This window comes from Rhopalosiphum maidis, chromosome 4 (genome assembly GCF_003676215.2).
Source record: "Rhopalosiphum maidis isolate BTI-1 chromosome 4, ASM367621v3, whole genome shotgun sequence".
NCBI lineage: Eukaryota > Metazoa > Arthropoda > Insecta > Hemiptera > Aphididae > Rhopalosiphum > Rhopalosiphum maidis.
The window spans coordinates 23,615,491-23,641,934 of NC_040880.1; the positions used below are offsets into that span (position 1 = coordinate 23,615,491).

General features: G+C 26.8%; 1 protein-coding gene across 1 annotated transcript; it reads left to right on the forward strand.

Annotated features, from left to right (window-relative positions):
- The first annotated feature begins 1,131 nt into the window (after positions 1-1,131).
- Positions 1,132-12,752, forward strand: LOC113548527 (histone acetyltransferase KAT2A-like). Its single transcript, XM_026949467.1, has 7 exons — positions 1,132-1,344; positions 2,009-2,114; positions 10,791-10,957; positions 11,019-11,165; positions 12,166-12,299; positions 12,385-12,579; positions 12,641-12,752. Exons 1-7 carry the CDS (start codon positions 1,132-1,134, stop codon positions 12,750-12,752), a joined length of 1,074 nt encoding a protein of 357 aa, XP_026805268.1.
- The last annotated feature ends 13,692 nt before the right edge of the window (positions 12,753-26,444 follow it).

Below are 26,444 nucleotides of genomic sequence, written 5' to 3' on the forward strand. Positions count from 1 at the left end.
ACTATCAATTTATCTAATACAATAACGCAAAACAAGTGTTTTATGATTTGTTTTATAAAATTAATTTTTTTATTGCTTAACTTATAATTTATTTTAATTTTTTTTTGGGGGGGGGGAGTAATAGTAGAGGACGAAAAAATTATTTTGCAAGATTATCCATGCCTAATTTATAATCTTTTATTAACATATTATTAGAACATAATAATAAAATATATTAATATATTATTTCTGATATTATACTCTATTACTGTATTTAGACAAAAATTATATTTTTTTAGACTATGGAGTAGCTATGTTGTTAATTTATTATTTATAATATTACTTTCTACATTTTATTTAATCGTCAGCAAATTAATTAAAAAATATTTCTTGTAAAATTATGATTATTTTTAAGGTTATATTGCAAATTCTTAACAATAGATAGATTTTTCAAACGATTCAGTTGATTTATTGTTTGTACTCTTCTTAAAGAAAAGTGAACGTTGTGCGTACAAGTATATAGGTCAATACTTGTATTCGTTTTCAGTTTTTCACCCGTTCGCCAATAAATCGCACCCCCTCGTAACTAGGCAACCAACCAAACACCGCTCCTATCGAGAGTCATAAATCAATCGAGGGTCGTGAGAAAATCCCGGAGACAGCGGTGTTACCACTGTTTACAAATCTGTGTTTTGAGTCAACATTGTTCTGGTCCGCGATGGAGACGGCCAAAGCGCGGTGGGTGTGTCATGTTTCAAGGATGCAAGCACTGTACCGCGCAGCAGCCACAGTATGATCTGTACGCACTACACATGCGTGTCGGCCATTTATTTCAAGGCACGCGACACGAGAGAAGGAGAGAGACACATAGACGGAGTGAGAGAGTAAGAGCGTGCGCGAAGGAGAGAGGTTACTGTGCGCTAGAGATAAAGTGTAGCTGTGTCGGAGATAAAGAAAGTTTGTCTGTATAATGATAATAATGCTGCAGTAGAGCAAGTAGTCCAACGTAGTACGGTCCATCGTTTTTTAACGTCGTTCTATTAGTTAATATCGGTTCATCAGCGCGTATATTAGAGTTGTCGACTAGTAGATTTGTAGGCATACTTCAATAGAATATAATACGTCATATTATTGTTCGTAGATACGACGACCATGGGTGGTGCGTTGAGTAGACCTCTTATACCTTGTTATAACCCAAGACAGGAGCATCGTAGACAACCGAAGCCGGACATTCTTTCAATAATGAACAATGAGTGGAAAGCGAACGATCTGTTGTTCGAGCAAATAAAATCGGAAAGGTCTAAATTGGAGGAAAAAAATCCCGGGAGTATAATGAGGAAAGTAGCCAAGTTTGTTCCTTGTCAGGTACGATACCATCATTTTATTGTACGATATTATTTATTTATTTATCAACGGATCAAACGATCAAATTACAATAATTTAAATTAATATAGTTCATAATTGAACGTTAATATACAATAACATACAAATAACACAGTAATAATAATAATAAAACAATCAACATATTTGAATACCAAAAATGTTTTTTTACATAATTATTAAATGATTCAATGGAATTAAAATTAAATAAACCAATTTTTAAATCATTAGCTATTAACATTATCCTATTCATAGGAGAAGCAGAAGCATAATTTGTTTTATGTGTAAAAACATAAAACATAGAGGATGATCTAGTTCTACGCTGAGCGACATAAAAATTGGTATATTATAAATTACAATATCAGTTATGGTCATTTGATACGACAGCCGAATAAAAAAACGAGTGGTTTGCTGATTAGCTAACTACTATTATAACATATTAACATATCATATTTTTCAATTTGTATTTACTGCCGTCTTGCTAACGAACATTAACTGTAATATTATTTTTTCATGATATATTTTTTTTGATTCACTACATTCTATTAATATGTAGGTATCTGATTGACAACATAATTTCTAATGATATCATGTCTTATAACATTCTTAAATTGTATTGTCTTCATTAAATACTTTACTTTAATTTCAGAGTCAACGTTGTAAGTGTAAAGGAGGAATGTTTGATGGAATTGAACGTGATAATTATGGATGGAGAAATAGTAATTGCGTCAGGCCTGGTTGTAATCATCCACTGTGTAAGTATAACGATATAACAAACAATAACTCGCCACTAAAAATTTAATATATAATGTATTAATGATTAAGAAAACACCATACCCGTATGTGTTGTCTCTGTCTTACTAACATACATAAATACATAATAACAAATTTGCGTTCAGCAAAACACATTTCATGATATTAGTTATAATATTAAAGTAAATTTACCTATGATCAAATTTAAAGGTAAGAATATTACCTAGAAAATGACATAGGTATTTATTGATTATCATTTTAAAGTGAGTTATAGCTATGTAAAGTATTATAACTTTAAAATAATAACATCAATAAAAGCATATATCATTTTCTAGGTATTATTCTTACCTTTAATTTTTATAATAGGTAAATTTCCAATATTATTAAAGCTAGTATCATAAAATGTGTTCTGCTGAACACAAATTTGTTATAATGCACGTTAGTAAGATAGAAACAACACATGCGGGTTATGAGTATTTTAGCATCCTTGTATAAACTTTTAAGTAATAAGTACACTAAAAGCATATAATTTTATGAATACAATTTTTACTAAGTTGGTATGATATATTTTTTAGATTATGGCCAAAAATCAGGAATTAATACTTTTTGAATAATATTATTTTTACAATTAATTATTTAGTACCTTTTTAAATTTGTTGTCCATATTTTAAATATCGTAACACAATATTAATCCTATAAGTAATAACTATATAATACCAAATTGTTAATATGAATATTATTATAGTTTTTGTTTATTTATAACCTAGGATTACTGTATAAATTTATTAAAAATTCGATTAATACCATTTTGAAAACATATTATAAATTTATCAATAGGTACTCATTAGTCATTAATAACGGGCGATACCCGTTTGCGTACATTTAACATATTTTGTGATTCGTTTGCATACAAATGTACAACTCAATTGCGCACACGAATTTTTACTACCTGCAATAAATGACCCAAACGTAGGACTTCGTTTGCGTGCATAAACTTTATCTAAAGTCTACTAAAACTCAAAAGAACTTACAAAAATAATGTTTACTTGCTTTGTAAGATTGTTTTCAAATATTTTCCTTCTTACTTTTACAGGCTTAGGATTATATACATGTACTATGTACATGGATATTTTATATCTATGGTACTACACGAAATAAAATGACTAAAGCACTGTCAACTGGTGTCTCGGTATCATCACACGTCTAACTAAATGATAGGCATGTAGTAATAAGATGACTTAAAACGTAACCGAAACGTTCTATGGTCGTCAATAACGCACACATTCAACCTAAATTTGCTTAATCGTTTCTAATCGTTTAGAACCGTACACTAGTTAAGCAAAAACTTTTGGGATTACGTGTATGATGTGTCTTATTGAATTTTTTTAAGATAAATCATATCCTAGGCACTTCAAGTTGCAATATAAGTCGATATTGGGAATGAGATTTTAACGAGTTGTCATTTTTCGGATCCAAATTTGTATTAGCTGGTTTTCACGTTTTTCAATGTACGCAAACGAGTTGTCAGTTTACAGGTAAAACATTTTGTACTGTGCGCAAACGAGTATCATTGTTAATATATAACATAGCAAATCTACTGAGTGTGCCAAGGCAGGTAGAACACGTCCCTTATCGGTCGTACCTTTTTTAATGACACAATTGAGAACGTTATTACCTACAAACTTTTATGCGACATTGCCATATTTATTAAAAATAATAAATAGTAATAAAATATATAGGTATCATTTATTTGTCAGTTTAAGATTTAAAAATACACAAGATTTATAATTATTTACTGAGCCCTATAACTAACCTTTGGTAAGTCACTATTTAGTAACTAGGTTCTTATAATTTTTAAAGGACGTATAGATGTATTTTCTTCAGGTTTTCGCTTAGAATTTTCTCTTAAAATTTGTCTTTCAATTTTTGATTATTATTACTTACATGATTTACATGTTCACCATTTGATGAATGAAAAGTTTTATCCATTTTCGTTAATAAACTGGCACTATAAATGTTATTTGAACATTTCCATTTCATTAACCCATCTTTACGTTGTCTTACAAATTAATATTTATCATTATTTAACACTGTAAGATCTTTTCCGCGTTCAGATGTTATAATTTTAAAGTTTTTCATCATACAAAAAGTATAAATAAAAGTAATAAAAAATTAGGTACACTATATATATACACTATATTACGTTGTTACCATGCTGTCCAACAAACAACTAAATTTGGCAATAATTTTAGAATATTTGCAAATACTTAAACCACGATATCGTATTTATTATCTTTATTATACTAAACATTAAGAGGACGTTGCACCCGCATATTATATTTACTATACTCATACTATATTTATACTTTAAATATTCATAACGGCAACGCCGCTCGAAAAATCGTTCTCAATCGTTTGATTATAAGGTACAAAATATTGTGTCTTTGATCTGTCAGCAATCGTTCTTAATCATGTTACCAAAAAGGTAAAACGTTCTCAATCGCACAACACCGGCCAAGGCACACCCTAATTATAAAGAAAAAAAGATCGGCAAGTGGGTATCGCTCTGCTGGGGGCGAATGTAAGTTCCTACACGACAGTAGCAGGTACAAAAAATATATACGTTAGTTCCTAGACGATAGAAAAAGGTACATATTATGTATATACGAATTTTTAAAAATAAATATACGATGATTAAAAAATATAATAAAAATCGCATAGCGTAATAAATATAATATAATAATATGATGATTAGCTTGTAGCTTGTCTTATTTCCTCGTAATTTCGTAAACGTTTTGCTTTAAATGAAGTATATTTGCATGTTAGCTATACCTATCAGCGTGTAAAGTTTCAATAACAAATTGAAATTATTATATATTTATATATTATATTGATAGCGTCTGTTTGTGCTGTGGCACTTCAAATCGAAGTCTTCAATGTATTTTAGTACAGAATGTCTCAATCTCAATAAATTCAAACTACGGATTTTTCTTATTATTATATTACATTTATTTGTGACAATGCGCTATGCGATTTTTATTATATTTTTTAATCATCATATATTTATTTTTGAAAATTCATACATACATATTTAATTTTTGCCGCCGTGTATAGGAACTAACATACTTACCTGGTTTTTACTGTGTAGAAACTTACATATGTCCGTGTAGGACCTAACGTATGTAATTGTTTACCTGCTACTCTCGTGTAGGAACTTACTATTCCCCCTCTGCTGTATAGTAGAAATGGAGGGAGAGTATAGGTCACTATAATGGATGTGTTATATTTGAATGCAATGACAGGTATTATTGTATACGAAAAACAATTCAGGACGGATTGATGATTAGTCAGTCTAGGGTAATTAGTAGGATATATAATATTACTACCTATATTTAAATTGTAATATATCGTTATTTTACTCGATTTCGTAAAAAAAAAGACATTTCATACGCTCATAAAATTTTTTCTATATTGACGCTGGAATTTTTTTGTACAGTAACTTGAAGGAAAACTTATGGAAAACCTTATATTGGGTTTTTTAATCTTAGGTATAAATCACAAAAAATTTATGAATTTTCAGCTACAAAATTCCCTGGAAATTTTCGTGATTTTGATATATTTCGTAAACATTTGAACTTTAAATGCTTATAAACAAAAATTGTATCTAAAGATTTTTGATTTTTTATTTTTACTACGATAAGTACAACACTTATAATAAACATAGTATTCAATTTTAAAGATTTTTTGGAAAGCCAAATTTTTTATCGACATTTCAAGAAAAAAAATTAGGAAAAATTGAAAATTTCAATTGTCTGCAAAATTGTGGGGTGGAAATCCAAAACGTACTATTGCCAAAATACTGATTTTTCAGGAGAAGCTATTTTCTATTTCTCCTTGATACCAATGTCAATTAACTGAAGCTCTATAAATGTAAAGTATAATGAGTTAAAGCGATAAAAAAAAAATCATTTTTTAAGAGGACGCTATACCCATATGTATTGTCTCTGTCTTATACACGCGTAACCTAGCTAAAACCTGTTTTGCGTGGGACAACTTTACTCCCTCAATATTTATATCAAAATTATAAATCCCATTGAGAGAACTTTACCTGTGACGAAGCGTTTTAATTTTTTTGATAGTGGTAACCAATAATTTTAAATAATTAAATGAAAAAAACCTAAAGTTCTTAAATCGATAACTTTAATTACATTCATGTTATCAAAAAAATTAAAACGCTACGTCACAGGTAAAGTTCTTCCCAATAGGATTTATAATTTTGGTTGTTTTGATTAAAATGTCGAGGGAGTAAAGTTGTCCGCGCAAAACAGTTTTTAACTATGTTGTGCGTGTATAAAACAGAGACAACACATACGGGTATATTGTCCACTTAAGTATAAACCCTATTTTTTTTGTCATATAAAAATGTACAATAATCCAAAATATATTTTTTCCATTCATTTTATGGAAATAATACATTTTGGAAAATGTGTTTTTTCCAAAATAAAAATATTATTAATTATTTTATTGGTTTTAAATTTTAACATTTTTTATGATCATTCTAAAATAATATGCTTAATATATATGACACGTAAATACTTAATTCCAATATCGTATCTTCAATTTTGATAGTTAATAACTCATATGATATTAAATTACAATAAAATAATATTGATCTTAAGTTTCTGAGTAAAAGGTAGATATTTAAATCAATGGCTATAGTTTTACTTGTTTTAGTATACATATTTAAATAGTTTTTATTTTTTTGCATCTCCTGAAAAGTATATAAAATACAGTTAATCATATTGTGATCCAGCAAATTTAATTTATTATTAATTCTTAAATAATAAATACAATAAAAATAATAAAAATTCTTATTTGATAAGAACCTTCTTCATAAATCCTGCCTTCATCATTTTCAATATTATTATTATTTACATTTTGAAAGATATCATTATACAATTCCTCTGTAACTATTAGTATCTATTTTAAAAAATTTATTTAATTAGAATATACATTTTTCTTTTTTACTAACTTAACATGGTTTTGTTTTGGCAAATCGACTTGACCGATGTTCTGAAGATTTTTAACCCTTATAATGACACCAACTCTAGTAACTTCACCTTCATAAAATAGACAAGTTATTTTGAAGACAAAGAATTTTTTTTTAATTATTTAATAATATATTATCTCTATTAAAAACGAGTCAAATTTATTAAATAATCTAGGATTATATTTTTAATTTAATTTCAAACTTAATTATTGTGATAATAACTTAGTATTATAAATTTGAAATTATATTTTAGTACGTTATGGATTAACTATTTTATTTCCTTATACCCAGGCCCCCCCACGTCATATTTTTGGCCCGGGTACACAACTAAATCTGGGCCTTTCTTAAATAACAATACATTTTTCGACATGAATATACCTTTAACCTGAAATATTAGTTTTAAGTATAAATTATAGGAGTAGGTATAATTAAAAAATAAAATATCAACAAATTTATAGGTATCTTATAAATTGAAGACATTATAATATTTACGATTTTACGAACGTATGACGTGCCTATACGATACGCGGTTATAGTAAAAACTAAAATGAAACCAATTATCAGTTATTGTATAAATATAAATATTGCTTACATTTCGGATTATAAATTTTGTTCGTACCATATTTATTTATAAATTAGTTATTATGAACACCGTAGACATAATCACTATTTTTGTGGGACAATGAAGAGTCATAGACATATTAATAAATCAATAAATGTTTTAATATTTAATATGTCTATGTGTAGAATTGCATGTTTACACAAAATAAATAAACGACAATAATATAACATAACGATATAATATATAAATATATACTAACATTTATATCTAGAAAAATATTATTCAATTAATATGACGCAACTAAATTATTACGAACAAAAATACCACGTATATACATTTATAAATTAACCAATTTTGGTTACTAGTTAAGGAAAGAGAAGGAAAAATTTCATAGGCCATCAATTGTTTTCAAGTTATTAATAGTGGTGTGATATCACAATATTTAGAATATGAACATAAGCTATAGATTTCGCATATGATTTTCGAGTTAATTAAAAAAATCCTAAAATAATTTATACTTGAATCTTGAAAAAAATTTAAATATTTAAAACATTTTTCTAATATATTTTGAAGTAATTATTATTAGCCCGGCACGGATGCCGGGCCCCAGTACCATGGGTCCTCCTGACCCCCCCCCCTTGTGGGGGCCCTGCCTATACCTACAACATTGGTAATAGTACGTTTTGACATACAATAAATAAAAAAGCACGTTTTGGAATAATTTATGTAAATAGTTCGTTTTAGTATAGTTAATGATTGGTGCCTATTCTTTTAACATGGGCAATAGTACGTTTAGGCATAAAACTGGAAAAATTACTTAATTATTTAATCTAAATATAATTTTTATGCATGAAAAAGGTTTGTTTTGGATTAAGCAGTCATTTTTAACAGCCAATTTGATTGAAAAATATAACTTTCTGGTCTATTTTGACAACACCAATCGATTTGTCGACGTTTTTTTTATAAGAATCAATATCTAACTCGTTTTTGTCAATTTTGGCAATAGTACGTTTTGGATTTCCACCCCTCATTAATAGCTTAAAAAAAGTCAAAATATTTTGAATTTAATCGTAAATAAGTAACGCTAATATAAACATTTGGTGAAAATTTCAAGTATTTAAAACGATTCGTTTTTGAGTTACAGTAAAATAAAAAATCGATTTTGTCAAAAATTTGTTTTATGCGTAAATATTCCCGTTTTTCTGCTACTTTCTTAGGGTTTTTCCTGACACATTTGACTACTGAAAATTTTTTGCTTTTGAGCCCCCCAAAGTACCAACTAGATGAATTTTCCTTTTCAAAGAGGGGCTGAAGATAAAAATTAAAGCACTTTTAATACTTTAAAACGTGATAACAGACACAATAATAAAAAAAATAAATAAATAACACACATCATTGTAAAATCAATATCACTCCGTTCAAAATCTAAAAATTAAATAATAACAATTGATAATATACATTCACACTAATTAAATTTAATTTTTTTTACGTATGTTGCGCCAGCCCGGCCTATTTCGAAATATTGGAAAATTTTTGCACTAATATTTAGCATGTAATTAGCATGAATTTGCACGACTGTCGCCAGAATTCGCACGACAATTTTTTATAGTTAAAAAACCATTTACATGTTTTTACCGTTGCGCCAGCCCGGCTCATCAAATTTTGGATTTACCCGTTAAGCCAATATAATGCAAATTCTAATTTTAGTCATGCAAATTCATGCTAATTACATGCTAAATATTGGAGCAAAAATTTTCCAATATTTCGAAATGGGCCGGGCTGGCGCAACCTACGTGTTTTTTTTAAGAGGACGTCACATCCGCATGTGCTGTATCTGTCTAACACACATACGACATAGACAAAACTCGTTTACGCAGTTTGAGTATAACTCACTTAATTTTGGTTCTAGAGTAAATAATATACCTGTTATAAAATTAAAAGATAATAATATTTTGGAGAGCAAGATGCTGATTTTTTTTCATTATTCACAATACAACATTCATTATAATCGTTTAGAATTGGCGAAAATTTCAAAATTTTAATTTTTATAGAAAATCCTCCAAAATATTATTATCTTTTAATTTTATAATAGGTATATTTACTCTAGAACCAAAATTGAGCGAGTTATACTCAGACTAAGTAAACGAGTTTTGTTTATGTCATATGTGTGTAAGACAAATACAACACATGCGGATGCGACGTCCTCTTAAGTAAAAAACTGCAAGTGTTCAGAATAAGTCCGAAATAATAATTACATGTATTTTTAAAGCAATCGTTATTTTACATTATTATTTATTAACGAAACCTAGATGTTTAAAATTAAAATCACTACATGGTTTAGCCGGTTTAGGTACATACTACATGTACTTGTTTATCGTTATTGTTAAATTATGTTTAATGTTATTGTCGTCAACGCGAAAACGTTGGTCTAATAGTGGTTTAATATTGGTGGTAACAATTTTTAGCGAAAAACATTATCTTTTCTCTAAAACTGACGCCATGCAATGATCAACAAAATAATACTTTTAGTATTTTTGATTTCATTTAACGTGATGTCATAATTCAAACAACTCACGAGACACTAGGTAGCCATAAAACATTATTGTTAACTTTGTGTACAACGACGGATGTTTAAATATTAATATAAATTAATATATTATAAAATTAAACAATACATTATTTTAATCAATACTTACTTATTACATAGTACATATCAATATAGTATATTGTATATAGACAATATAGTCAATATAGTCATATGGTAAATATTATATAATTGGTTATACTATTTATTAGTAAACAAGTGCACACTCAAATGTAAAACTCTGGGACCGTCTATGATTAATAGTAATTAAACCCAGAATTAATCATTTTACGAGTATGGATATTTATAATCAATTTCAAATATATAACCAAAATACAAAATTAAGAATTAATTATACATAAAATATGTAATATACATATTAGGTATCTTAATTATTACTTTATGAACTGTTGCATATATATATTATACATGTATTTATTATTTATTTAATGAAGTTTATTTGTGATTTATATTTTGTTTAGCTAATCATATACAACATTTAGTATCTGCTTCGAAGAAAGAGTTTGCCATATTAATAAAACAAATATTTGATATCATTAATATAAAAGGAACAATACAAAGTGTATCTAAAAATCCCAAGATAGAGAGAATTATTGTATTAGAAGAAGTTTTTGAATCAATTTATACTGTAAGTTTTCATAATAAATACGCTTTAACTTAATAACTAATTTTATGAATTTATGTTCTAGGTATTATGTAAAAATGTCCGCCGTGATCCATTTATCGCACCTAATATTAATACAATTTATGGGAATCCACCATTTGAAAATACTAACATAAATCAAATTTTGATTAACTTTTGTATGCATATGTTTAGTAGTAAAGATAGTATTTTGGTAAGTTTGGTATTAAATAAATTAAATTATAGTAAGTAAGAACAAATATTGTAAACTTTTATACAAGAATTTATAATTCAAAATACTTACTAATAAAACAAATTACTTACTTCAAAATATGAAGAAATATAGCAATATTATTTATAAATCATATCATGTACCTAACTTTATGTATTTGAAAAAAATTGCCCGTGTTACTAACTATACGCTTTGTTTTTATTTATTTAAATATTTTATAAATATTTATTTATACTTATTGAATATCATTGGTATAATTAATAATTAATAAGAATTACAAAACCTTAAGAGAAAACACGAATACCATCAGCATTAAGCAATACCATTAGTTTTTTACTTATCGGTACCTAACATATATCGGAATATTGGATATCGGTAAAATGTAGTATCGGCCCATCCCTAAAAATTTTCAAGAGCTGGCTTATCAGGATAATCATGGTTGTAATGGTCTTATTAATTTCACAAAATATGCTGTAAAAAGAAAAACAATAACTCAATCAAACATAACCGAAGTAGATATAAATTTTCTTAAAATATGTGATATGTTACTCATAACACACATAACTCAGAAGCAATTGAAATCTGAGTGAATCTTGATTTATACTGAAATGGCTTCTTGCCTAAATTTATATTTTAATCAAAAATAATTAAAAGTTTGAACAGTTTTCTTTCAATTGAATTTATATTCCATTTATATCCAAAAAAAATTATTAAAATAATAGCTAAAAATAAAAAGTAAAATAAATAGCTTCATTCCTCCACTCAAAACACAAAAATATAAAATAATTTAAAAGTATAAAATTAGATGATAAGTTTATAAATTTTAAAATGTATAACATATACAATTATCTACAGCTAGGACTAATCTTAGCTTTTATAATGTTAAAAACAACACAATACCGGTTTATAAAATGAATATTTTAAAATTATAAAGAAACTAATAACATATTAGTTAATAATATTACTTTGTATCGTGTTTTAGGAATTGAAAGATGCACTTATAATCACCAAATTTGTACTCAGATATTTTGATACATGGATGTGGTTTCTTCCTAACCGATTACCGTATACTAATCCTCATGAATACTCAAATAGTTATGTATACTATTATCGTAGGTATGTATGCATACTACACAGTGAATTGTCTGTATGTAATAATATCAAATGCGCAGATGAATAATATGTAATGTTTTATTTATAGATATATGATGTATTGTTGTGTGCCCAGATTAGTCCATTCAGTTTCCCCACGATACAAACCTAGTAAGATTTTTGGTCGCGATGTCTTGAAATATACTCTGAAATCATTCAAAATTCAATTTCAAGTTTGGTGTTACAAACAAAACATAATGTGGACAGATCATACAAAATTATTTTGCTTGGACTATTTGCCCAAGTAATTTAGTTTGAACATTAAAAGTTGAATAACAATATTTAATATAATTTTATTACCTTAGATACATGGATTTATTGCATAATGAAGTTTTAAATAATAAGTCACCAATATGGAGCATGAATTATAAGAAATCAGATGTAAAAAGAAAGGTCATTGAATTGGATGATTCCTAAATAAGAACTAAGAAGTATAATATTATCTAGTGTTGCTTGATTATAATATACATGTAGTATCAATAGAATGTAGATTTAAAGTAAAAAAATTAAGAAGAACTCTAAAAATAAAAAAAATAATGATAGACGTCATAATAAATATACAACTGTATACTCACCTTTTAGGTCTTCTCTTTCATTTATTCTGAAACAAACATTTATAATTTAATAACATTAATAATTGTGTTACCACTGTAACCATACATTTAATTAAATGTATTAACATTCTTAACCAGATCAAAAATATTATTTTAAATTTTAACAATTAAATATTTTAAAATGTTGACTGATTTACATTAAAAAAATCACAGTTTGTGTCTATCTACCTCATGTACCCACAATACTCAATTATTTTATGTTAAATTAGCTAAATTTAATATTTTATATAATATATAATTATGTATACATAAGGCTTACTTGTTTATTAATTATTAATTTATTTATTATACTTATTACAATTACAATTATATTGTATATTAGTGTTTAAGTTGATTCATAGTATATTAACCTATAAAAAATCAGTGGTGTATTTACAACAACAAATGACTTAGATAAATCTGTCATTTTTTTTTTCATCCCATTATTATTGGGTTTATAATTATTGGCTGCTTTCAAATAAGAATAGAATTTCATTATATGATGATACATTCTAAACCTTGCAAGAAATTGTCAATACACCACTGCCGTACATATTTTATTGCTTGTTATACATAAAATATAATTTGTTATTCTTTAAATGTTTAAGTATATAATTACTGTACCTGATGATTGTCACAGTAGTGCTTATTTAAAGGACTGGAGCAAAATAAATATTTAGCTAAACTTATCTCCTTTAACTGTATTAATTATATACTTTTATAACATATTCATATTTTAATTATGTTAACAAATTTGAATTCTTCATGAAATTAACATGTTCAATCTTTCATAATTTAAATAAATGTATTTTGTTTCTAAGAAATTAAATACAATAATATGTAAAAAATAATCAATTTATATGATTCCGTCCGCTTATATATATCAAAATTAAATTTTATATACCTGTAAGTTATAAATCATAATCAAATAATTAAATTTGAATCTACCTTTACCTAATCTATCCTTTTATAAAGTTTTAACTAAATTATTTTATATGCCCATAATAAATACAAATTTATTTCCTAGACCAGCAAAAAATTTGTACCTATTACAGTAATGATCAATAGTTATGAATAAAGCGATAAAAAATTTCATATATTAGATTTACATCTCACATATTAATATCACCAAAATAATTGTTTCATAATATAAAAATTTCAGATTTTGCTCCTTGAAATGTTATATGCTCCAGTCCCCTATCAGTTCACAATCTCACACATTAAACTTATTAAGTTTTAAATTCATTATGTACTTCAATTAAATTAAGTTGTTTTTTTTTTTATTTTAACAGTAACCATTTAACTTTGGGAGGAATGACAGCATTTATACTTCATACCTATGAATAAAAAACACTAACATGTTCCATCATTTTCCAAAGATTTTACTAACATTTTTATTTTTTATTTTTATTATTATAAACTGGGAAACAAACTATATAGTAGGATTTTAAAGTACATTTATGATTTTTTTTTGTTTTTATCTATTGGTCATTAAATTTAATTAGTGTTTATACATATTACATTGTGTCATCTATAATCTAAGTTGATGATTTATATCTACATATAAATAAGACACAAATACTTTAATATTTAATACAAACTATGTTTAAAACCTAAAACTAATAGATTGCAAAATCTTCCCTTTTATAAATACCCACTGTCATTCTTCTTAATTTTTAAAATGGTTTTATTTAGTTGTGTCCATAGATAATAAAATCAATTTGAATAATATAATACATTTATTATCTATTAAATATTGTTAATTGTTGATTAATCGTTTATAATTTATAATATATTTATAAATTATATATTATATATTACTGTAAGTCTGTAAAAAATATTTCAAAAGAAATTATTGCTACAATCTATATACTTACATTATACAATATTCAAATATGTTACATCCATTCAGTATATTGTTCTGTTCTGTTTCTATATTTATTAATACTTAATGCCAAATGATCATTTGAATAAAAATAAATAACAATATATTAATAAGTAAACAATAATTAATTTAATTTAAATCATATTTTGTATGTTATTAATAAGGCTGTGAATTTGTAAGAAAGTGCATTTCTTTTTGGTAATTGTTAAACGTAGCTTTGTTAGTACCTACATAATTTGAATAATGTAATAACAAATCCATTTATGAAACTTATTTTGCAATTTTTTTTACATTTTTTGCATTTTTTTGATGTTTTTAATTTTTTGATTCATTTTTCAAAAAATGTTTCAATCGTTTCAAGCAAAAAAGCATTATTAGAAATCGATCAACTTCAAAATCAAAATTCAAATAAGTAAAATCAACTTTTTATAAATTTTTTTTTTGTTAAATAAATACATTTTTATGCATATAATATACTAATATCAGTATAAATGTTAAATTAAAAACCATTTTATACCATAATTTTTAGCATTTTAAATGTATTTTTTGCAATTTAAGTGCATATTTTATTGCATTTTTTTGACCTTTTAAATGCATTTTTTAAGGTTTTTTAGTGCTTTAAATTCACAGCCCTAATAACTATAGTTACTAAGTATTCAGTTTTAGACCTTTTATCATTCTAAAAGAATAATGAATAGGTTTACTGCTTACAATAAAGGCAAACAATTTAATAATGTTAAAACACTATACTTTTTATAAAAATAAATCCTCAAATTATGTAAAGTAAACAAAATCGATCATTAGTCTTGTATTTAAAACAATTTATTAAAAAATGGATGTGACATTTATAATTTATTTTTAAATTTAAGAAGATAAAATTACATATAACACATATATACAATTTTAAAGTATTATTGTACTAATATATAATACTAGTTAATGATTTATATTAAGTATAAATTTACTAAATTTAAAATACCTAACTTACAATTGTATATTGTGTGCAAATAATATGTAATAACCAAAAACATTTATTTTATAATCAAAGGTATTTACACAATTTTATGAAAATTATCTGATATACTGTGTATCACATTCAAAAGTAATTTTTTATGTAAAATTGTCATATCTCTGATACATTGATACACCGTATATATTCATATTGACCGGTTTATCTTTTGTATGTTTTTAAATGTACCTATTACCTATCTTTTATTTTATTCAATGGTTTGCTTATTAAATGTATCATTATATAATATTATACTTTATTCATCATTTTAAAATATATTATATGTTATAACTCATACCTATGTTTATTATGTAATTTATTGTAATACTAATCGTCCTTTTTGGTGTGTTAACAATTTAACATTACGAGCCACACTATTTTTCATATAATTTTATTATAATCTTTAGACTTTAACTATAATACAACCTATAGTATAGTATATACCTATGGATATGTACGTATACGGGATGTCCCACGAAGGTCTGACAAATTAAATAACTTTTGTTCTAATCAATATTTTAAAAAAAAATTCTTTTAAATATAATTCATAGACACTTACGCTACATTTTTAGTATACAATTTTATTTTTATTTTTTAATACTGAAAATAAAAAACTAAAAAATTGATAAAAAAAATTAGATAGTAAAAACATTTATTTAAGTCGAGTAGTTGATTTTTTACAATCTTTTTAAATATCAATATTCTTGTTAGGTAAATTACGATCTAGTTTATGTAAAACAATAAAAAAATAGTTAGATTATAACATGCACCTATTTAAAAATCTTCCTATAAAATATTTTTTGAAATTATAATATTTCTAACATAACTAGTTTAAAATTGTAAAAAACCAGCCACTTGACTAAAATAAATGATTTTACCATCTAAATTTTTTTTTAAATTAGGTTTACAAGTTGGTTATTTTGAATATTTTGGAAATTTTTGTAATCAAATTTTAAGTTTTTTATTTTCGGCATTAAAAAATAAAAAAATGTTTTCTAAAAATGTAATGCAAGTGCCTATGAATTATATTTAAAAGAAATTTTATAAAAATATTGATCAGAACAAAAGTGATTATTCATTATTTCATTTGACAGATCTCCGTGGGACACTGTATATTACGGTCCAAGTAGATAAATCAGTCATTGTAATACAATGCCCTGACATTGTATACAATGTCCAAGATGCTTGGGAAAAATAAATAATACATATGTAAATCCCATATAGACTAGTCACTGTATACAATGTTGTACTGTTGTAGTAAACAATGGTAATACTGAGTAATACTGGCGTGGGTAATGTGAATATAGTTATCTTATGTGTTATATTCTATAACTATGATAGTATGATCATTAACCACATTCAGAGAAAAATTTAATTTAATTAATGAAAAACGCATGTTAAATCAATAAAAACTTGTATGATTTTGATCCAATGAAGTCAACTCATCATATTCTAATTATTGATTTCATTAAATTAATAAAGCTAACAATTCTTCAAAAATAGTAAATTTTCCATTAAATTAATTATGACTTTTTACAATTTATTAAAGAAATTATTTTTTAGTAATTATCAGAGACGGGCAAGGTAGGGCCCTGGCTCTACATAAAAATTCCTGGCCCTACTACTAATCTAACTTTAGACATCATAATATGTTCATTTTTAATTTTTTGTGGTCCTACCTTATAATTGTTAGCCTCACATTGGCCCTACTTAGTGAAAAATCTTAACGCCGCTACTGACTATGACCGCTGTAGGTACTTATAATCAAAAATTTGAAACAAGAATATGCAAATATAAAGCTACAGTAATTTTATGCAACTTTAAATGCCACAATGGCAATACTTGTAAAAATAAATAGTTTCAATATTCAATAAAAATTAATATAAATAAAATATTCTTCTTCTACTAATCAAATCAAATAAAATTATATACGTCAATAATGTATGTATTTTATATAATATGTACTTACCACTTTCAGTACTGGCCATTGTGTACAATGACTAGTCTATATGGAACTTACATATGTATTATTTACTTAGCCCAAACATCTTAGACATTGTATTCAATGTCCGGGAATTATATTACAAAGACCATTTTTCCACTTGAACCGTAACATATATATGAGGGGAGTTATAAGGGGTTCTCTTCTCTAGCTCTCAATTGTCTTCTTGTATAGTTTATTTTAAAGATGTTTGCTCGTTTGGATTAGTTCATATAAAAAAGACAAGAAAATATTATATAGTCTAACAATATCATACCTATAAATGTTTATTATTTCTTATTTTTTTAAGACTAAATAGTATTTATAATTTCTATTTATATGTCTTATAATTCATACACTATAATTTAATATATTATACTTCGTTTGGCGATAGAACGTAAATCGGCACAAATCACGTCACAGTTTGAGCACCCCCTCCTCCCCGTAATACGACATAGGATACTCTTGCGTGGTGGCGGCAAACCGCAGAACATTATCATTTGGATGCGCGAACGACTTGCGTACTTTCACAGAACGGAGCATAGTAGATTATTGCTTTATTATAAAAGTGCATATTCTGTGAGTAAATTTATTGCACACTTGTCCCGACTGTTTACCGAGAAGACGATCAAAACGATATAGTTTTATATTATGATTAAATACCTACCGAACTGTCCAAGCCCGTATTTAGGGGTAGGCATGGGTAGGTACATGCCCGGGAGGGGCACGTCTCAGGGGTGGCAAAATATTTTAGCGAAATTAATTTTAAAAATGTAATGGAAAAAAAATCGCATTTTATTGAATTATTGGAAAAAAATATATTAAAAAAAAAAAGAAATGTGTATGTTTTATTATGTTATAATTTGTTAATTAAAAAAAGATAGAAATTTTTTTAACTATTAAACGATTCTCACATTCATTAATTGATAAGTGAAATTTAAAATTAAAGAATCCTGATAATGGATGTATGCCCAGGGGCGCCAAATGTTTAAATACGACCCTGTAACTGTCTGATCTACAGTGGCGGATCCAGAGGGGGACGATCGTCCCGACCGAAAATATTTTTTTTTGTTCTGTACGAGACTGTGGAAGTAACATATGTATATACCTAAATAAATACTTTATCAAAATTAATGTGTGTCCTTTAAAAATCGCCCCCCCCCCTGTTATCTTGGTCCTGATCCGTCCCTGCTGATCTATATTCAGATGAAAAAGTGTATGCGCCTACTCTTCGCGTCACCTTAACACACCCCACCATAGTTTTTGGCGGAGTGTCGATTAGGGATACGCAGTATAACCGATTACCTGTGACAGGTTCTCCAAACACAGTATAGATCGATGAATGTTGTAAGTGTTTTAAATTTTCTAATAGAAACACCGAATAAATAGTTAAAATACAATAGTACCTATCATCGGCCATTCTGAGTACTTAATCACATGAAATCAATTATTATATTTCAACAGATATGTGATCCACTAGACATCAGTGATTTCTTACCCCTTTTGGATTCTTTTTAGGCGATTTCTTGACACGAAGGCGTCTTTCCGTCCATGCTCAAATTCGTATCATTGTATCAATATTACGACCACTCTGAAGTCTGGTATACAATTAGTAATTACCATATTTTGCACAAGCGCAGAACACAGAAGTGTAGAACTGCTACTTTTTTTCCGCCTAATAAAACCTTTTATAGGGCACAAAGGATACACGTCATTTGGTCGATTCGTCACAATCATTTGGGCGCACGACAATTGGACGCGTACGACATTTCGCCGAATGTCATTTTGACGCATACTACATTTAGTCGCGCGTCGATTCGTCGCTTATTGATTTTGACGATAATTATTTGGCTATATAGCCCATATAGATGTATAAGGTTAAGTAATGTATTAAACATTTTATATGAAATTCAATATTTAATAATTAGTAATAATTAGTTTTTTTTAACATTGAAATTATTTTAATTTAATATACATATAATGAATACCTAAATTGTTTCCAATTGAAGTCTGAAACTGTTTTGATCGTATTAAAGTAGTTACCTAGAACAAATAACAAAATAGAGGGCTGGTGCAATAAATTTTCAGAAATGTAAGTTCTACGAGATCAATCATCTGGAAATGTATAGATTGTCTGCAAAAATTAGAGAGTTTGAATATAATTAAATCAGAACAATTACCTACTTGGTGAATATGCCCCCCCTCAAAAAAAAAAAAAAAAGAATAAAGATTTATCAAATAGATGACTCTTGGAAGTATGTTCAAATGTTGATAATCATCCAATAAATTAAATTTTACTAGGTATTTTACCAAGTAATTAATTTTTTTAAATACTAGGTTTCGTTAATTTTTATAAATAATTAATGTTTTAGCTGTAACATGTAGGTACTCATTATATGTATATTAAATTATAACAATTATTTCAATATTAAAAATTCCAATTATTACTAGTTATTAAATATTGAACTTTATATTAAATTATTAATACATTACCTAACCTTATACAACTATATATAGGATATAGCCAAATAATTATCGCCAACATCGATAAGCGACGAATTGACGCGCGACCAAATGACGGTACACCGGCACAAATACCCGTACAATATTTCGGTTTGCGATAAGTACAAGGCTGACGGTATATATTTATAAATCTACACAAAATCTCATTATGATTTATGGTATTATTTGAATATAATAAGACTGTAGGTCCATTTCCTGTCAAAATTTGAACTTAGAATATATATATGTATAAAATAAATATGCCTATTTAAATTAATTGTACATTTGTATTTCATATTTTTAAACAAATTTATGTATGTACTATGTATCATTTATCAATTTATCAATACATTATAATTCAGAACAATACTAATAATTACAATTATAAAGTATGTACCGTATTTGGCGTACTTCGTCTTTATGAATTGATTTTTATTGTGAAATAATGCGAATTTTCAGCGTAAAATCTAGCGGTATTGTCACAATATTATATTACCTAATTATTAAACGAAAAAAAGTGATTCTCATTTTAGTAACACAATATTCTGACCGCTCGGTTGGCTGACGTACGGTCTTAGATTACTGGGTGTGGTCCACAGATATATGTTTATATGCTTGTGGTGTGATCACTTGTCCCGGGACGTAAAGCTCTTATAATCGGGTCACGCTCACGGTGACGCTTTCTAGCGGTTAAACACTGACCTGTTAATTTCACCGCGGTGTAAATGGCAAACCAAAAAATCGTGTACGAATTCGTTGTATTGTCTACCAGTGACCACCAGATAGCAGATGAGTATACATTTTATAGTTCATTCATATTATATTTATTCCACAAGCATTTACGAATGAATTTTACTCAGTTTTCCATAACGTCTCCGAGAGGTAGCGCTACGTATAATACATTTCTAAGCATATTATTATAGTATGTACAAGTAATATTTATTGCTATAATGCTATTATATTATTTTTTTCATTCGGAGTATTGTATCAAGTTTTATTTCACTAAAAGACAGAATCAAAAACTATATGTCAATCTTTAAAAACAAAATCAAGGCAATTTACAATGAAAATTATTATTTCTAATAGTTTATCGAGTATCTTTCAAAATGAAAGTGATAGAATGATAGAAAGTTTTGATATGCATTGTTTAAGCTTAAGTATACGTTTTTCTAATATTTCAATAAGAATCATTAATTTAATAGATTATGATATAAATATATAAAAGTATATGGCGGCAAGTTACTACTGAGTTAATGTAGAAAAAATTGATAGATTTAATGACAAATTAAAACTTATATGAGTTATCGAGAGGAAAAATTAAACTTCAGAGGTACAAATTAATAGTTATTAGTTACTCATTTAGATAACTAATAAATAATAACTTCATACTATCATTCTATGAAAGTAGTTATATTTTTAAAAATCACTGATCAAAAAGGTCTTTCGGTGGTTTTTAATCAGTCTCAAGTCTTGGTTATAATATAATATAATCAGTGTTCAGAACGTTCACTAAAAAAATGAATTCGTTCATGTTCACATTCAGTTCTTGAAAAAGGAACTCGTTCACGTTCTCTGGAAATATGAATGCGTTCATCAGGTCCTTCATTTATTTTTTTTTGTGAATTATTTACCTGCAGCCATTACACAAATTCGTTGACATATGACTCGTCCCAAAAATAAACACAATTTAGACTTTAGAGCATATATATTTTATAAAGTATAAGCCTACTATAGCTCATACGACATATTATACGAAACACGATACACCACTATAGTTTGTACCAAATTTCTATTTCTGTGTAGGCTAAATTGATATCAGCAACCTGTGGGGGCTTTGCCTCTACACCACTATAAGAGGTATAGTATATAGTATTGATTATTAACACTAACATATAAAACTGGGTGGGTTACAGACAAAATTGGGTAGACTAAGTCAATCCAAGCCCCTCCCTAGTTACGCCTATAAAGATCGCACCGGGCGGCGCACGAAAACTTGTATTCACGGCGACTTCGTCGGCGGCGGCCCATCGTCGACGGCGGCTAACACAGCAAACTTACAGCAACCAATGACAGAGCGAATAGACCGGGCCAGGGGGTCCGTACGTCGCTTCGCGATTCATTTGGATGCGCCAAAACGGTGCGCTCTTATTTGGTGCAGACTATATATGGGTAGCATAGGCGTAACAAGGGAGGGGGGCTTGAGTGGGCTTCAGCCCTCCCAGAATGTTTGGGTAAATGTATGTGCATATAAACATATAGTATGTGTAGTAACTTCATTTTTACCTACGATATAACAAAAGATGGGAAAGTGGGTATCGCTCTGCTGTATAGTAGATATGGAGAGTATAGGTCACTGGTCACTATAACGAATATATTAAATTTGAATGCAATGACGGGTATCATTGTATACGAAAAACGATTCTGAACGGAGATGATTAGTCAGTCTAGGGTAATTAATAGGATATATTATATTATTACCTATATCTAAATTGTAATATATCGTTATTTTACTTGATTTCGAAAAAAAAATGTTATTTCATACGCTCATAAAATTTTTTCTATATTGACGCTGGAATTTTTTTTTACAGTAACTTGAAGGAAAACTTATGGAAAACCTTGTATTGGGTATTTTAATCTTAGGTATAAATCACAAAAATTTTATGAATTTTTAGCCACAAAATTCCCTGGAAATTTTCGCGATTTTTTTATATATTTCGTAAACATTTGAACTTTAAATGCTTATAAACAAAAATTGTGTCTAAAGATTTTTGATTTTTTACTACGATAAGTACATCACTTATAATAAGCATTGTATTGAATTTTAAAGATTTTTTGGAAAGCCAAATTTTTTTATCGGCATTTCAAAAAAAAAAAATTGGAAAAATTGAAAATTTCAATTGTCTGCAAAATTGAGGAGTGGAAATCCAAAACGTACTATTGCCAAAATACTGATTTTTCAGGAGAAGCTATTTTCTGTTTCTCCTTGATACCAATGATAAATTCATTGAACGTCTTAAAAACCGTTCAAATTCAATAAAAATATAAACGTCGTTCACGTTCACGTTCGAATTTGAAAAAAAACAACTGGCGTTCGCGTCTCGTTCACGAACAATGAACGTGAATGTGAACGTGTGAATAATATACGTTCATGAAGGTCGTTCTTTCCAAACGCTGAATATAATACATGTTTTAAATTGTTGTATAACAAGTGGAATAAAATACTTATACCTATATATAACAGTATAATACATCTAATAGGATCAATTAATTTAGCTTTTTAACGTATTTTTCTGAAATAACTTTTTTATCGCCTTTATAACAATATTTTTTTATTATAAAGTGGTACGCGATAGTATTTTATACAAAGATGTTTTTCGGCGTTTTCACTTTTACTCACTTGTGTTATACACGACTATTGATTTCCGAGTGGGGTAGACATTGCCAATTTTATGTTCTACGCAGAAATCGTGCGCAGAAAAATTAACCCGCTGTACCTGCAGCCCTTGTAACAATTTTTTTATATTATAAAGTAGGTACCCGATAGTATTTTATACAAAGATGTTATTCGGCGTTTTCACTTTTACTCACTTTGTGTTAAACACGACTATTGATTTTCGAGTGGGGTGGACATTGCCAATTTTATGTTCTACGCAGAAATCGTGCGCAGAAAAATTAACCCGCTGTACCTGCAAACTCCCGAAAATTATTGATTAACATCAACATGACAACAAGATTCTATTTCAATGCTTATATTATGTTCTCAGTATTCTCAGTCTGCCAACTTTTACTTTTACATTTTCCATCGTAACTCGTGAATGAAAAATACAATATTTTTTAAGTAGAATAGGTATATATTTATAGTATAATATGGACATTTTATATCTCTATGTATAATTTTAAGATTATTTATGTTGATAATTCAGTAGACTGATCAATTAAATAATATTTATTGATAGAATTGATACAAATAAGTGTTACTTTATACAAATTACTTGGGATATATATATTAAAATATTTAAAATTAATAAAATGCTATGATCGCATCTGATCTTATTACAATAATTAAAACTCAGATTTATATTATCAAAGGTCTTAAAATATTTCAAAATATCAAATACGATGTTAGTATAATTATAGGTACCTATGCAGTCCATAATGCATTAATAAAAATATGAAAATCACGAGTTACAAAATATTATTATTTTTAATTTTTATCTATTAAAAATTTGAAACATTTGACAACTCAACCTAGTCAGTAGTCAATCTCATAATAATTTATAAAATATTACAAATATACACAATGTATTTTTTGTTAATAACAAATAAACCACGGATTTGTTTAACTAGATTGAGTATAATATTAATCAAGATTAGAGTATTGCTTACAGTCCATTTTTAAAGAGTTGAAAATTTTAAATATTGTCATAATTTTATGTTACCTAGTTATTACATGTGCACAAATCGTGTGATTGTGTGAGTAAAACTTCCGTTGTCCGTGTACGGAGTGTATACACTTATGCAATTTAAATATGCATACGTCTCTATATACCATATTGGTATACTGTATGTAGCACCCGATTTATTTTATTCCGATAAAAATATTAAATAGTTATGTATGGCTATACACTATACACTAAATGTTTTTAATATTTGTAGTTCTAAGATCCTAAAGGCTAAAACCAAGTTTTGAGATGATACAATTTTAAGTTAAAAAAGTTAAATCAATCTCAAGTAAACTTTAATACTTTATGAAAAATTCAGATCATTTTATCGATATTATTAAATTGACATTTATTATAATGAAAATAATATTAGTATGTTTTTGTATAACATAATAGCTGTTTGCATAATTCTCTTAAAACTAGATATTATTATGGTTTATAATCAGTAACTTATAAATTATAACGTTATACTATCCTCTATCGCTATGTAACTACATATTTACTCTACATTACATTCGCTTTAATATTATATTAACAATTGTATGATTAATAAATAATTGATAATTTTTAAATTTGAATAAGCTGAAACTTAATTTTGGCCGTGGCCCATAATGTTCAGTTAATATCACTGCAGATTGGTAATTATTAATTAGCAACTGATAATATAAATATTAAAAACATAAATGATTAATGGAAGTCAAAAGGGCTCATAAAAAAATATAATATGATTTTAATTTGATTAATTATTGCCTATTGGTCTAATAGTCACTATTCTAAATTAAAAATAATTAGTATGATTAATAAAAATTAAGTAAATTTATCACTTTTATAGCCAACAATTTCGATTTTAAATAAATTGTTAACTATTGATTATTATACAAAATGCGTACTTAAATCTTCTTAGCATATACGCGAAAATTGTTAACGGAATACTTAATAATTTATCTATACAAATTAAAATTAATTACACTCACTAAAAACAATTTTTCCGTTAGTCAATGTACCAAATATTCTTCAAATATAGAAACCCGATTTCTGACACAATTGTGGTTGACTTAATTGTTCCAAAAATTAACACAAATTAATAAACGAAATATTTTAATTTTTAAATAATAAAAAAAAAGGATTTAATTTATTATACTTTGATAGTTTCTTATTAATTAATTTACAGTATTCTGATATTAAGCGATAATATTATAAATTAATAAATTATAACTATATTTTTACATTTAATAGACATTATATTATAATGTGATCAGGGATCACAAATAATTATACACAGGTAATATTTTTAAATAAATAATTTGTAAACATTAACGTACTACTAATTACGTAAACGAACACGATCGCTAGACAATCGGACACAACAGTCACTAAACAAAAGTGTACTTATTAAAATACGCAAGAAGTATAATATTTTTTGCATACGAGTGTGTTAACTACCAGCCAATCGTGGTAAATCCAAAATACTATGCATATAATAATATACTATATACATAAATAACTTGTTTCCATGCGACGTGAAAACATTGAAAGAAACATTTATTTTATATTCTAAGCGGAGCGTTAAATGTATTGATTTTAGAATTATGTACTATGTTCTTTTTTTGTATAACATGACTATGGTGAGTATACGATAATTTGTTGATAAAATTCTTCAATTTTAAACTTTGAGGTTGGTTTTGGATAGCAAATTA

What these genes read in the sequence shown, in the direction of transcription:
- LOC113548527 (XM_026949467.1), top strand. Translation starts at nt 1,132, where the DNA reads ATGGGTGGTGCGTTGAGTAGACCTCTTATACCTTGTTATAACCCAAGA. An exon ending in TATGTATACTATTATCGTAG is followed by an intron (nt 12,300 to 12,384) that starts GTATGTATGCAT and finishes TTTTATTTATAG; the next exon opens with ATATATGATGTATTGTTGTG. An exon ending in TGCTTGGACTATTTGCCCAA is followed by an intron (nt 12,580 to 12,640) that starts GTAATTTAGTTT and finishes TTATTACCTTAG; the next exon opens with ATACATGGATTTATTGCATA.